Source organism: Caenorhabditis remanei, chromosome V (genome assembly GCF_010183535.1).
Source record: "Caenorhabditis remanei strain PX506 chromosome V, whole genome shotgun sequence".
Classification (NCBI taxonomy): Eukaryota; Metazoa; Nematoda; class Chromadorea; order Rhabditida; family Rhabditidae; genus Caenorhabditis; species Caenorhabditis remanei.
Genome location: NC_071332.1, coordinates 4,583,594 through 4,597,294, shown reverse-complemented (window position 1 = coordinate 4,597,294; position 13,701 = coordinate 4,583,594). Strand labels below are relative to the sequence as shown.

The 13,701-nt window shown below is 38.2% G+C and overlaps 2 protein-coding genes across 2 annotated transcripts; both read left to right on the top strand.

Moving 5' to 3' along the window:
- Positions 1–4,973: 4,973 nt before the first annotated feature.
- On the top strand, positions 4,974–6,854 carry GCK72_017287 (uncharacterized protein; the record flags this gene model as incomplete). The annotated part of the gene is made up of 8 exons (XM_053732000.1): positions 4,974–5,051; positions 5,103–5,192; positions 5,249–5,362; positions 5,411–5,533; positions 6,193–6,376; positions 6,426–6,603; positions 6,661–6,747; positions 6,812–6,854. 8 exons carry the CDS (start codon positions 4,974–4,976, stop codon positions 6,852–6,854), a joined length of 897 nt encoding a protein of 298 aa, XP_053580913.1.
- A 3,419-nt stretch (positions 6,855–10,273) lies between these two features.
- On the top strand, positions 10,274–13,626 carry GCK72_017286 (uncharacterized protein; the record flags this gene model as incomplete). The annotated part of the gene is made up of 5 exons (XM_003097616.2): positions 10,274–10,285; positions 11,586–12,317; positions 12,368–12,516; positions 12,569–12,839; positions 13,432–13,626. The coding sequence occupies 5 exons, from the start codon at positions 10,274–10,276 to the stop codon at positions 13,624–13,626; spliced, it is 1,359 nt and encodes a 452-aa protein (XP_003097664.2).
- Between the last annotated feature and the right edge of the window lie 75 nt (positions 13,627–13,701).

The window sequence follows — 13,701 nt, the reverse complement described above, 5'->3', positions numbered from 1 at the left end:
TCTGAAATTTCAAAAACTTGATTAGGACAGTAACCAAACTACAAAAGTGACGAGAGTAGCAAAGAGGGGTCTTTAAATATCTAAGAGGGGGAGGGAGGCGGGCTCGTTTACTACTATTTGAACTCCTACCCTGTCAGCTACCTTCCTCCACAAATACCAACTAAATATACTCTGGTTCAGTGAGAAAGCACACATATCGAAAAATCAGTAATCTGGTTTTGTGTTTAAAAAGAGGAGTCCGAAAAGAATAAGAAATTGAAACTTTTGCAAGAGAAAGAACAGTAAGTTTATATTTGTTTTTAATCAATCTAATTTATCAGAGACAGCAGTGAAAGAAAGAAAAGTTCAACCTCACTGATCTCGATGGATTAAAGAGTGAATTGGAAAGGATTATGAGTAAAATAGGAAGCGAAATGGTTTAGGGAAACCGAGAGGACCAGTCAGAGAGGGGGAAAAATCGTTGAAACAAAAAATATGTAATCGGGGTAGTAGAACAGGTGGCCAAAGTCACAGCAGGTTGTACAGGTATTTTTGATATAAAAACTTATTTATTTTGTTTGAAAACTGGGAACTTTAGATACATTGGTAGATTTCCCGGTTTTGCGTGATATCCTTATCAACGTGGAAAGTTGAATAGCTAGGAAACGGTGAAGACATAAGTAAGCGTTTCAGCAAACGACGTTAGGCCCTTGATTCCAATCAAATCTAAATTTTGTCAGGAGATTCAATCTTTTAGCGTTGCGAGATCTAACTTGAGAAGGTCATGAAGTCAGTTTGGAGCTATGGGACGTGACTTATATGATTGGAAAGCTGAAAAAACGCTGATTTTAAATATTTTATTAGTTTTTGCCCTCGATGCATCGTATTCAAGAAAAACAAGGTAAAAGTTTAAAAAAAGGAAAAGAAAATGAAGAATTATTACCTTTTTAACGCTTGCGACAAAAAATTGCAAAAAATTTTTGCGTGTGGTAATAATGTTTCATTTTTCCTAACTTTTTCCTTGTTTTTTTCCCGAGGGAGAAAACAGAATGTATATATATTTGGAATCAACGTTTTCTCAGTTTTCCAATCATAAAGGTCACGTCTCATAACTCCAAACTGACTCCATGACCTTACTTAGAAATAATCACATACACTAAATCATAAATCTAAAAACCCTTATTGCCGTATTACTCGACTAATATTGACCCTGCACAAAATAAGAAAACGGATTCAAAATCACGAAGTCTTCAGCATCCCAGCCACATGAGGGAGCAATTCTTAATTTAAATTTCTATAATTTTGGATCATCTTGACCCTTAACAGAGAAAAGTTTATTTCTGATATAAATTATCACTAAATCTTCAAATGATACGGTAGTCATGAATACCTGAACCATTATTACGGAAAGTACCGCTGCCATGTTAGAATTTTGAAACAACTCAGCCTACAAGAGTTGAAATTTTAACCGTAATTTGACACGACAAATCTAGTCAGTACAGTATTCCAACAGACTACTAATAAGGATCAATTACTGACTTATTTAATTTCCCTTTAAAAACAAGCCCCTCCCAGTACTAACTTACTTGAACTTCTATGACTCTGAATTCTGGTCAATGATTCCCCGAATTCACAAAATTGAAATTGAAATTAAAATCAGGGAAATGAGCGGAAGTAATGTGAAGAACACTCGCCTAAGAATGATGATCATTTCAAAAAAACCGTTTTCCATTTTATTCACTTTTTATGGTCAATGGGGTGTTCCTTCCCCTCCCGTCTATCAAAAGATCGTCAAACTACAATCATAATATTATTCGTGCCGTTTGAATGTGGACAGACAGAAGAAAAAAACAGTTGTTCAAATAAAACTGAGAAACGGTAGAATAGTTGTTAACACAATCGGATTACATAATGGATGTGAGTAGAAATTGAAAAGTAAATATTCTGAAGGAGAATAGAACTTCTTGCTGAAAAACATTGGTGACATATGAGGTGTGGTAGAATGATGGCAATCGGGGAAAAGGGGGGGGGGGGGGCAACCAACTTGTTGTCTTTCTATCCTATTGTGAATGAAGCCATTTTACAGGGTCAAGACAAGTTACAACATCTCGATAAAGGACACAGAGAGGGGGCAGTGAAAAAAAAGAACAAAACGTGTTGGGACACAAGAGAAAGGCTGAAAATTATTTGTTGAAAAGAAGGGGGGAAATTGGATATCAAAGGAAAGAGAAAGAGGCAAAGGTAATTGGTGATGATATCGGACAATGGGAAAAAGGAAAAACCGATGATTCGGAATGTCAATGCGTCAATGTGTGTTCGAATAGACACGCCTTATAGGGGGTGATCAATCTGGAATGAATGAGAGAAGGTATGGATAAAAAGTGGGTTTGTGGAAGGGTGGAGAGATAAGGGGATATTTTTTGGGTTGGGCTAGATAATGATGAAACAAAACGGAAAGTTAGATTTTTTCGGAACACTTTTTTGAGAAGGCATGTTGAAACATATTAGCTCGGCACAGTTCCTACAACTGCGCTCCACCGAAATGCCGATAAAAATGTCTCTTTTTTTCTGAGTCTCTAAACTTTGCACACAACCTTTTTGCGGTTGCGGTAGAGCGCGGTTGTAAGAAGCGTGCCGTGCTAATAATACAAAAGAAACTGAAATAAAATTTGGATGTCAGACCCTTTTTAAAAGTGAAGGCAGAATTTTTGAATTCTTCAAAAGCCAAAAAAAGACCAAATATTGAAATCCTGACAAGTACGAAACGAAAACTACAAAAATCTTTGAAACAATGCTGTAAATCAGTGGGAATTGAAAAATGTTTAGTACAGCGAATACACTCAGTATCTGCTGACTGTAAATTGAGTCGCTACGCCGCTATATTTAAGCCGTAAAGCACATTGCTGTGATTTAGGACCTCCAAATATGAGCTACCAACTACGGTAAGAAATATTTCGAGGTTCAAAGACTTTGCTGTTAAATTACGGTAGAAGGGTTTTCTCGAATGTCAAATTTTGAAACTTCTGGGGTTACTGTAGCCAACAGTCGAAAACTTATAATTTCCCAAAACTCAGGAACACTTAGTACCCCTTCCAATTATTCCAAAAGACTATAAATCTCATTTTGAAGTTGAACTTTTCGATCCTCCCCAAACAGGTATTTTAAAAATCCAAAAACTTTGCAAAACTGTTGTGGTCATCCGGAACCACCACAAATCACAAAGAGTTTCATAAAAGGTGACACCTATGGAACAGAACAAAGGTTATTTGAAATGCCAATTATTGATTGAGATTTATGTCTCTATATTTTATATTTTTGTTCCAGCGAGTGCCACACCGATTACCGTGTGTCTAGTTAGGTATGAAAAGAATAATGGGATCCGAGGAGACATATACTTTGAAAAAAAGAGAAGAGGAGGTGAACACAGTTGAGGCGTATCGAGAGATTTACGCAATCCCAATCGTTCTGTGAAGTGAGTGAGAAAGAGGATTTTTTTTTAGTTTCTACCTCCATGGGGGAACGAATCTAAAAAAGTAAAATGTAAGAAAAAAACAAAAAGGTCACCCTTACGAAGTTTGACAAATAGTTGCCAAAGTCATGTGGGGTGGAGACCTTGACTGGAAGAAAAAAAGTGAAGGGGGATGGGATGCAAGACGGATTATGAGGTGGTTGACAAGGGCAGTGAAAAGGTATTAGCAAGGTTGGTTTTTTACTGAATAGGTATTGGAAGGTGGGTTCTTTCTTGGACTAAGTTGAAAGAGAAAAAGGGGGAGGTGGGATTGAGTTTTGCTCTCAAGGGTTCAGAGGGATCGGAAAAAAGTAAAGTTATAAAACGCCGTGGTTTCAAAGTCTCCGGCTTTTAAAATGCCTCACTATAAATTTTAAGTTGTTACAGTTTTACGAAGTATGTATTAGTTTCAAAATGCAGTCACGGTTATGGGAGGTCGCGTTTTTTAAAGGTTTTATATAGGTCTAAGGTTCATAGGGATGGAAAAGAGGTGTCTCCGTTTCAAGATGTTTTGGTATTGAAGTGTCCCAGTTGTAAAACGTCGTGGTTTCAAAGTGTCCGGTTTTCAAAATGTCCCACTATCCATTTTAAGTTGTTTCTGGTTTACGGTAGGTCAGTTTTGAGTTGATTGGTTGAAGTTTTTTCGGTTTCCCGCTTTTAAAGTGTCCCAGTTATGGGAGGTCGCGGTTTTGAAGGTTTTAGAACACAGTTCTTCCCTAAATCCAAAATTTTGAAAGGCTTATGTTGTTTCAGTTTCAAGTTATTTCTATTCTGGTAAATTTCAATTATAAGTATTTCCGATTTCAGAATGTTTGTCTCGATGTGTCACAGTTTCAAAATGTCCCGGTTCCAAGAAGGTATCAATTTTGAAACGTCTCAATTCTTAATTACCGTAGTCCTAAAATCTTTAATTATCCAGAATATTCGATTTAAGAATGTTTGCTTTCAAGATTTCTCGTTGTAGAATTGTACCAAATACAAACAATCTAGTTTATTTTCAGTTTAGATGACCGTAACCCACAATTCTGAATCCAAAACTTCTATCTTCAATCTTCGATCTTCAACCTTCGCGAAGCCTGAAATTTCGAAACGCTGAATCTTTGGTACCCGGTCGTCACATCAAGGTATGAAATCCTGACTCCATTACCCATAAATCCATCAAAAACCTCAAAATCCCAGTAATTTCCCCATTCCGTTCCAATATTCCACCATAACATCCGAAACAAGTTCTCATCTCTCCCGATCATAGTTTCCAACTTTTTTTCAACAAAACATTGACAAAACAAGTAGATAAAAACAGGTAGTACTCTATTTCCGCTACTCTACTCATATTCCAATTTTTAGGACAAAAGTCAATTAGAGGGAAGGAGGGATTTTACAATTTTCATAGTTTGAATGTACATATCCGCTTACTAAGAAAGCGAGATAAGATCTGCAACGGCTTAAGCCTACACGAAAAACACATACATGTATACATGACGAAGTAATGAACTGTGCTATTTTCCTATACTTTGTTGTATTCTTTCTAGCTGCGTTTCTTTATTTCAGACTTGATAAATATGATGTGGGAAAAGAATGTTTTGTTTCTTTGAATACAATGATTCTTATTTTTCAGCCCTACAAAAACTTTTACATCAAGTTTCCTGATCAGCAAAAGTGCATTCGTGACTTGTTGTTTCCGTTTACAAGGGAAAGGAATTTAGAAGTTAGTTTTCAGTTTAGGTATCTTTATTTTCCAAAACTTAGAACTTTTTATTTCAGCTTTTTGGTTCCCTTCCTGTTTACATCAATCAATGTTCCTATAACCTACTACGCGTGTACTTCCATACGATTCGAGATGGTTATAGGTCGGCACTGTTCTTGCCAGCGGAGAAGGTGTGTACATACATTTTTAGATTGAAAGCAAGTTTATGAGCTTCTCAGGAAATCAAGCCGGAAGACGGGTTAGTATCCCATAGTCAATTTTTGTTCGCAGCGGATGAGAATTGTGTAATTGTACATGCTTCCCAATCGACACTTGATGTCAGGATGGAGATGAAGATGAAGGTATGCTGCAGGGTTATAAAATGGACTATGCCTCAAATCAATCTTGCAAACCGGGCCAAATCGCTTGAAATATATTATTAAGAACTGAAAAATATATCAAAATGTAGATCTCGGCGAGTTCTAGGTCACTGACCTACTTCTGAGCAGATCGTTAATATGCCGCAAGAATGACTATTTTGGCCATTTAGGCTTTTTCCCCGGTTCCTCGAAATCTTAACGACTAGCCAACTAGCCCGTAGTAGATCGACTCCCTGAGATCCAAAATTTGCTATATTTTTCAGCTCATAACATTAAGTTTTGATTTTTTTCTCAGTTAAAACGAGCTTACTGCCTGCAAGTATAAAAATTGATATAATTGTCACAACAAAACATTTCTGCCCGACTTCAAAAAATACCTTTTTTCACCTTTTTTTTTACATTTTTTGACGTTTTCGCGAAAAAAATTGGAACAATTTGAATTTTGAATTTGGGCGCCAACATCCGGAACGTTCCGCACCGAGTGATCTCGTTTATAACAGAATTTTCCCAAAGTATGACAAAAACTGACCACTTTGAAAATAATCATTGTTGGACACCGAATATTAATTCTGAGCCCATATTTTTACCACACATTACCTTACCCTAGTCCCTCAACTCCTTCAACTCTCTCCATTTCTCAGAAAAAGTGGCCCCTCTGTAAAATTGTGAAAGTGAACACTCAAGCGACACCGGATGAAAACAATCAAATCGAGGTGGTCCGCGCCAAACTGAAAATGACTTTCGATCGCCAAAGTTTCCGTCGCGACAAGAGTTTAGTGGACTTGGATACCCTGATGCGAGTCTTTTTGAATACTCGGTATATTGGTAAGCGAGTTGTGAAAAGTCTAGAAAAATAGACTTTGATGTTTTTCAGAAGCCTTATATCTGGATGAGTTTGTGACTGTGGAGGAGTTATTCCAGTTTTCCGAGCAAAAAGATTTCGCAAAGTTGTTCCCAGTCTGTCAGTTAACTATGGTGGTTCCAAGGCCTAAAAATAAGAGTGATGAGACAAAGTTCTGGAATTTCATACTATATTTTGTGGTGGATTCTCCGTAAGCCTTTATTCTTTAAACTCAAAATTTAAGAATTTTAAAAATTTGGAGTTTCAGACTTGTATTAGTATCATCTCGATTCATTAACCAGGACAAGATTGATTTGGTATTTTACAACCCGGTTTATGAATCTTGTAATTTTAAGTAGGTCCTTGAATTTAATTCCCCGATTTCCAATTCTAAGAAGATTTTAAAACTTTCTTTCCAGACACTTCTCAATCCCGTTCAACAAGGATGGAGTCAAGTTTTGATGACATTATTTTTGTACAATTCTTTGTAAACATTTCATGTGATTCTGATTCCATTTTCCCTTTTGTGTCCCCTTTCTCCGACAGAAAAAATACATACGAACGTTTTGGTTGCCTATCACTGATTGTTTGTGTACACATACACGAGTATGTGGGTGGAGATACAAAAAAAGAGAGAGGCGAGGAAGGAAATCATGAGTCATATTGGTCTGGAGAGAAATGATATATGGCTCCTACCGGAATGTTTTTGTTCCATGGCATAGTTTTTATGAGAATATGGGCAAGATATGGGCAAGAGATGGGCAAGAGCCCGGCAGTGACTAATTTCCAGAAAATGCTTATCAATATGTCGTTTCCGGTGGGGGTATGGCGGAAGAGGGAAGAAGAAAAGGTTATAAAAACCGCGCAAAAAAGTTTCAAAATGATATGATAACCGAGTTTCATTCTATATTTTCTGGAAGCGAAGATGATTGAGGCTGATGAACCTGTGACGGTGAGTTGATACCAAAATTATATAATAGAGCGAGGAATACTAAAAATAGGCAGGAAGGAACAAACTACAAAATAACAATTTCGATAAGATCATAAGGGTTTCGAAATTCTATGAAACTTTTCGGAGACTGGTTTTGCAATTCTTGCTCATATGACCTAACTTGTGACAGTTTTCACAGATAATATGATTACGGGTATACATGAAATTTCATCAAAAACGGTCAGAAGTTTGAAACGACTATTAGTTCAATTGTAAAATTGGTGTTCTATAAATAACTAGTTTTGAAATTTTAAATTTTAAAGAAAGGAAACTTGCATAGCAGTAGTTGTTTGTCCACGGTTTGAAACGTTCAAAAAATTTTTGTTAGCCAATTAATAACTTATAATTTAGGTAGCCAATTAATAACCAATTTAAGTAATTATGCTCACGTGGCCTAATATATGACAATAACTATGACAATAACAAAAAATTGAAACATTTTCAAAAAAAACGGAAACTTCGAAAGAAAAACCCACATTCGTTATATTTAGGTAAAATTTCAGATCGTAAAACCTTGCAAGTTCCACATTTTTGAATTTTTTAGAAATTTCAGAAAATTTGTGATCAAGCTTACATTCCTATAACGTGCGAGAAATCTGACAAATTAAAAAATTGAACTCAGACTTTTGCTTATGTTCTCAGACCCTAAACATTAGTTTTCGAGATCACTTTTTTTTTGAGATCACATTTTTCGAAGCATACTAAACATGTTCCAATATTTATTGTAAAACCTCGCCGCACGAACAAAAACATTTATTCCGACAATATCTTACCAAATTTCTGCAAACCACATAAATATTTCACAATTGTTACAAAATCTGGAAGCTTCTTCCCCTCCCTACCAACCTACACGAAAAAAACACCAAAAATTGAATCCAATTGTTTGCACGGTACAAACATAGGAAAAAAAGGCGTTAAACTGATTATGTTGGGTTTTTCAAATAGACGAATTGTTATTTCACTCCAATGTTTGGACACCGACCCCACCCGTCTTCTCATCTTTTCGGTTTTTCCTATTCATCACATGTTCTTTTTCTTTTCATTTCGTCTCCTTCTGTTTCTTGTTTAAGTTTCACCGACTAACCATCCCGACCACACCCTAAAATAATTGATTCGTCAATCTTTGTAGATTCCGACTATAAAATCAATTGACCATTCAAGGGTCGTCGCGTTCTTTGCGGTTAGTCATCCAAATTTTGTTTTGTTGTTGAATATTCAGACTCCACTGATATGCGGTGATGAAAAACATGAATTTTTCAAATTCCTTATTTAATTTTACACTTTTTCGATGTCTTAATCTTTCCTAGGACTATCTGTATTTTGTGACCGTTAATATCTAAGATCCTTATCCAGTTTGGGCGTTTCCTCGAACACATACATAAAAACAAAGTATGAATCGGATCGGAGAGAAAGTTTGCTTGTTTTTGTCTATACTGATAAGAGAAAAATGGGTAATAAATTCTGGGAGAATGACCTGTTTTATTGACAATGCATTTATTTTGGGAGTTTTTTGAAAAAAATTGTGTTGAAACATGATCTAGTTAAACCATTTGTCAATTTTCGACTTCAATTCAACTATTTACCTGGAAAACCGCTAAAAAATCTCATAAGCTTCCAAATTTTTTATCAAAAAACTAGTCAACTTCGAGAGTTCCTCACGCTCTCAGTTTTGACCCCATGTTCTTAATTTTTTGATTTTTATATTTTCCAACTCTTGATCTCCATTTTTCCAGTTAACAACTTTTTGATTCCTTTTCAACCCTTCAAGATATACGCCTACAAAGATAGTTACTTCCGCCTGCGAGACAAAGAGGGCGCAGAGAAAACAGACACTCTAGCTTCTCTGCGCTCTCTCCCTCCCTGCAAGTTTTCGCAACTTTTCATTGACAGCGTGTATCTCAGAAGCGTGAAAAGCTATAAAAAAGTTGTCAACTACAAAAATAAAGATCAAATCACGATCTTTATTTTGATCATAAAATCTTTGTCGATAGTAGAACACCGTTCTGAGCACCGTTTCTTTAAAGATAGCGTCTCGAGAGAGGTGCTGAAAAGTCAGAGACTCAAAAAAAGTTGCCTAAGTCTAAAAACGCAGATCTCAAAAACGGGGAAACCAATCAAAATGTTGTCATTTATAAAAATAAGAAATTGAATTTGCTTATACAAAAATAAAAATTGGATTAATACGACCATTTGGGTCCTTGGGATGACAACTGACAATTTGGTACTACGGGTACTTATTGACCGGGGCTACTTGGTCCCATTTCTCGCCAACTTTTCACTGGGACCACCTGAAAAAACAGACAAAACAACCCCTCTCGACCAGACTTGCTACAGGCCGGGCCGATAGGATTTTTGGCTATTTTTGATAAAAATTTCAAAAAGTTTTGTGAAAAAGTTGTGCACAATTTTTGATTTCGGGCCGACTGGGCCGTCGATATTTTGCAAGTCTTCTCTCGACCCCAGCGCCTCATCACTGATTTCTTTCTTTCCCCAATCAACCAATTCTCTCTCTCTCTCTCTCTGCCGTCTCTTATCCTCTCATTTCTTCTCGAAAACTCCCGAACCGCCGAGAGAATTCGATCGCAACGAGAGAGAGGGGCGTGGCGCCAAATGTTTAGTAACTCTCTCTCCATTCCATTCTCTCTCACACCAAGAGAGACTCAGACCGTCCGCTTGTGTCAAACCTCACTGACTGTCAAATTTTTTTTTGCCTGGACGTCTGTGTCTCTTCTCTCTTTTCAATTCTACGACTAAATTTCTTTTCTCCTCCAGAAAAGGAAAAGAGAGAAGGGCAATCCGGTCCCCACTGTGTTCCCGCGCATATTGAAAGCAAACCTCTCACTCCTATTTTACCCCCCCCCCCCCCTCTCTATACCCACTCGACCTAACGATGCCTGTCGTGGTAAGTTCTTTTTTGCTAAACTTTTTACTTAACATTTTATCAGCTGCGACGCATAGTACGTAGTCTATTTGCTCTCTTGTCTGATGCTAAAAATATATATGTTCTGCAAACAGACAGAACCCGAACGCGAACCCATCTGGCAAATTACAATGGTCCTGCGCCATCTATTTTTGTTTTTTCTTCTTCGCCCTCGCTTTTCCTAGTCAATCGAAGAAGACAGCTGCTTAGCGTTTCTGCGTCTTTCCACTGATAACTAAACTATTACAATAAGAATGATGGAATGTTTCTGCTGGGGTGCGAAAACGGGCTTGAACACATGCAAATCGTTTTGCGGCGTTGTCATCGGTGTGGCGGACGACTTATCTTCTCGCTAATCCCGTCGAAACGTTCCATTTGAACTGTGAAAGATAATAGGGCAGTGAAATCGGTGGACTTTTGGTTTCGAAATTCGATTTTCGAAAATTGGGGGAGGAGAAAAAAGTAGGAGAACTTTGTGTAACTTTGCCATGTATTATAGGAGAACAAAGATTTTTACTGGGATCGAACGAGAAAGTCATGATGTTTCCACTGGTACACCTTTTTTCATGGCAAATTTAGTTTAGGCACTGATATTAAGAGAGAAAGTATAACGGAATAACATAATGTAGCAAAGACGAAAGTTTCCTTGGAAAAAATAGAAAATGATTTTCTGTAAGTGTTGTAGTTGAATATTTCTTCGTCTAGACCTTTCTTAGACAGTTATAACATACCAGTTTGAGGCATAAGATCAGAATAGGGTCTTTTTTTAGCTAACGTGGTTTTTTCGATTTTGAGCTATGAAAGTTTGACTAAACTTAGTTTCGTTACATAAACTCATATTCTACGGTTCTAAGAAACAGTGAAAAATGAACAACTTTGAGATTTTACAAAGCGGTCACAATTTGTTGCATCTTTAAAAGTTTTTGTTCAACAAATAGAAAATTTCCAGCTTATCAATTTTATAGCTGACCAATTCTTTGTACAACCTCTGCCTTAAATGATATGTAGGTGCCTTCTAAACTCTGTAAATCTGAAAATTAGATTTTTGACCTCCCACCCTGCAATCTGACCAATTTCCGTCTCTCTCTCCCCATCTCTAACCAAAAACAAGAAACAGGAAAAGTGGGAGGAGAGTACAACATCGTTGATCAAAATGAATTTCTAAATTTTCTCTTATCAGTTAGACAGCGGGGGACAGGGGGGGACACTACTAAATTCCTTTTACCTTCTCTCTCCACATTTCGTTTTCCTACCTACCTTTAAATAGTGACTGATTTTTCAGAACATCCCCATCAAGATCCTCGGACAGACACACTCGCACAGTCGAAGCAACTCATCATCTTCCGCTGACAACGATCGTCAGCAAGCTCCGCCTCCTCAACAAACCCCTCAACCTTCTCAACAAGTACCAACGGTTAACACCAGCAACATGCATAATAACGGATTCTCGTCAAGCTTCCCGTCTCGCAGCCCGATTCCGGACTTCCCAAGTCCATTCTCATCAGGGTTCCCGAATGATCCAGAATGGTCAAACTTCCCGTCCTTCCCAAATTTTACGAGTGGATTTTCCAACAACCACTCCAACTTCCCAGAATTCCCTAGATTCGGAAGAGATGGAGGACTATCTCCAAATCCACAACAGATGTCGGGAAGATTCACAAGAAGTCCAACACCTCAGTCACCGAACGGCACGATGCGCCGTCCCCCGAGTTCTCAACAGACTCAGCATGCTCCACCACATCCAGCTCAGCAACAATTTCAGCCACGTCAAACCACTCCGCCATCCACTACCACCACAGCTAAACCAACCTCTCGTCCACCATCGCGTACTCGTGAGCCAAAAGAGAACGAGGTGCCAGAGAGACCAGCGGTGATCCCATTGCCGTATGAGGGTAAATTGGAAAGGAACGGAAGTCGTGATTCAGGAAAATCCGATGAGAACAACATCGAGGGAAACATCGCCAAGATCACATTGGGCAAGAATAATTACGAGTTGTGTCAAGAACGCGAGACGGTTAGTTTGATTGCCTAATTATAGATGGGTATTTAATTATTATGTTTCAGGACGGAGATCCATCTCCACTGACATCTCCAATCACCGAGGGAAAGCCGAAGAAGGGAAAGAAACTTCAACGTAACCAGAGTGTTGTGGACTTCAATGCGAAGACTATTGTGACTTTGGACAAGATTGAGATCCAGGTTGAGCAGTTGAGGTGAGTCACTTCCCATGAGACCCTTATCGAAACTCTTATCAATTTTTTTCAGAAAGAAAGCAGCTGAACTTGAGATGGAAAAGGAGCAGATTCTTCGTTCTCTCTGTGAAATCAGTGTCCACAACTGCATGTTCAAGTTGGAAGAGTGTGATCGTGAGGAGATCGCAGCGATCACCGATCGATTGACAAAACGTACAAAGACGGTTCAAGTCGTTGTGGAGACACCGAGAAACGAGGAGCAGAAGAAGGCGTTGGAGGATGCGAGCGCGATGATTCAAGACGTTGGAGGGCTGATTCAGCAGGATATTGAGAAGGCGAAATTGGTTAGTAGGGAAACTTATGAATTTGTAGAGAAGTTATTGATTGGTTATGCGGTTACTGGGGATATATTCAACTGAACCGACAAAGTTCTGAGTCAGATATGATTCTGGTAACCTGGCCACAGCGTTATATCAGGTTCATCATAGCGGTTTTGAAAAAAAACAGTTTATGAACGGGCGGTACAAACTAGATAAACTAGATGCGATGCTTTTCTAACTTTGTCGGTAAGTCTCAGACCAGATACAGTTCTGACTTATCCCAGTGCTAGGGTTTAGGCTTTAGGCTTTAGGGTTTAGGCATTAGGGTTTAGGGTTTAGGCTTTAGGGTTTAGGCATTAGGGTTTAGGGTGTAGGCTTTAGGGTTTAGGGTTTAGGGTTTAGGGTTAGGGTTTATGGTTTAGGGTTTAGGGTTTAGAGTTTAGGGTTTAGGGTTTAGGGTTTATGGTTTAGGGTTTAGGGTTTAGGCTTTAGGCTTTTGGGGTTTAGGGTTTAGGCTTTAGGGTTTAGGCTTCAGGGTTTAGGCTTTAGGCTTTAGGCTTTAGGCTTTAGGCTTTAGGCTTTAGGCTTTCCCTCACATTACAAAACATCATTTCAGTGCCTCCAAACCTACCTCAACGCGTGCTCTTCCGAAGAAACCGTCGGCTCCACTTGCCAAAATTTCCTGAACATCATCGTCCAATGCGCCGTCGATGACCAAAAACGTATCAAACGTCGTCTGGAGAATCTGATGTCTCAAATCGAGAACGCGGAGAAGACCAAAGCCGATTTGATGGACGAGGAAAGCGAGTAGACACCTTTTTTGTTGATTAAATAACCTTTTTGTGTAGATACTCATGTTGTAGTATTGCCCTTTTCCCCTTCTAAT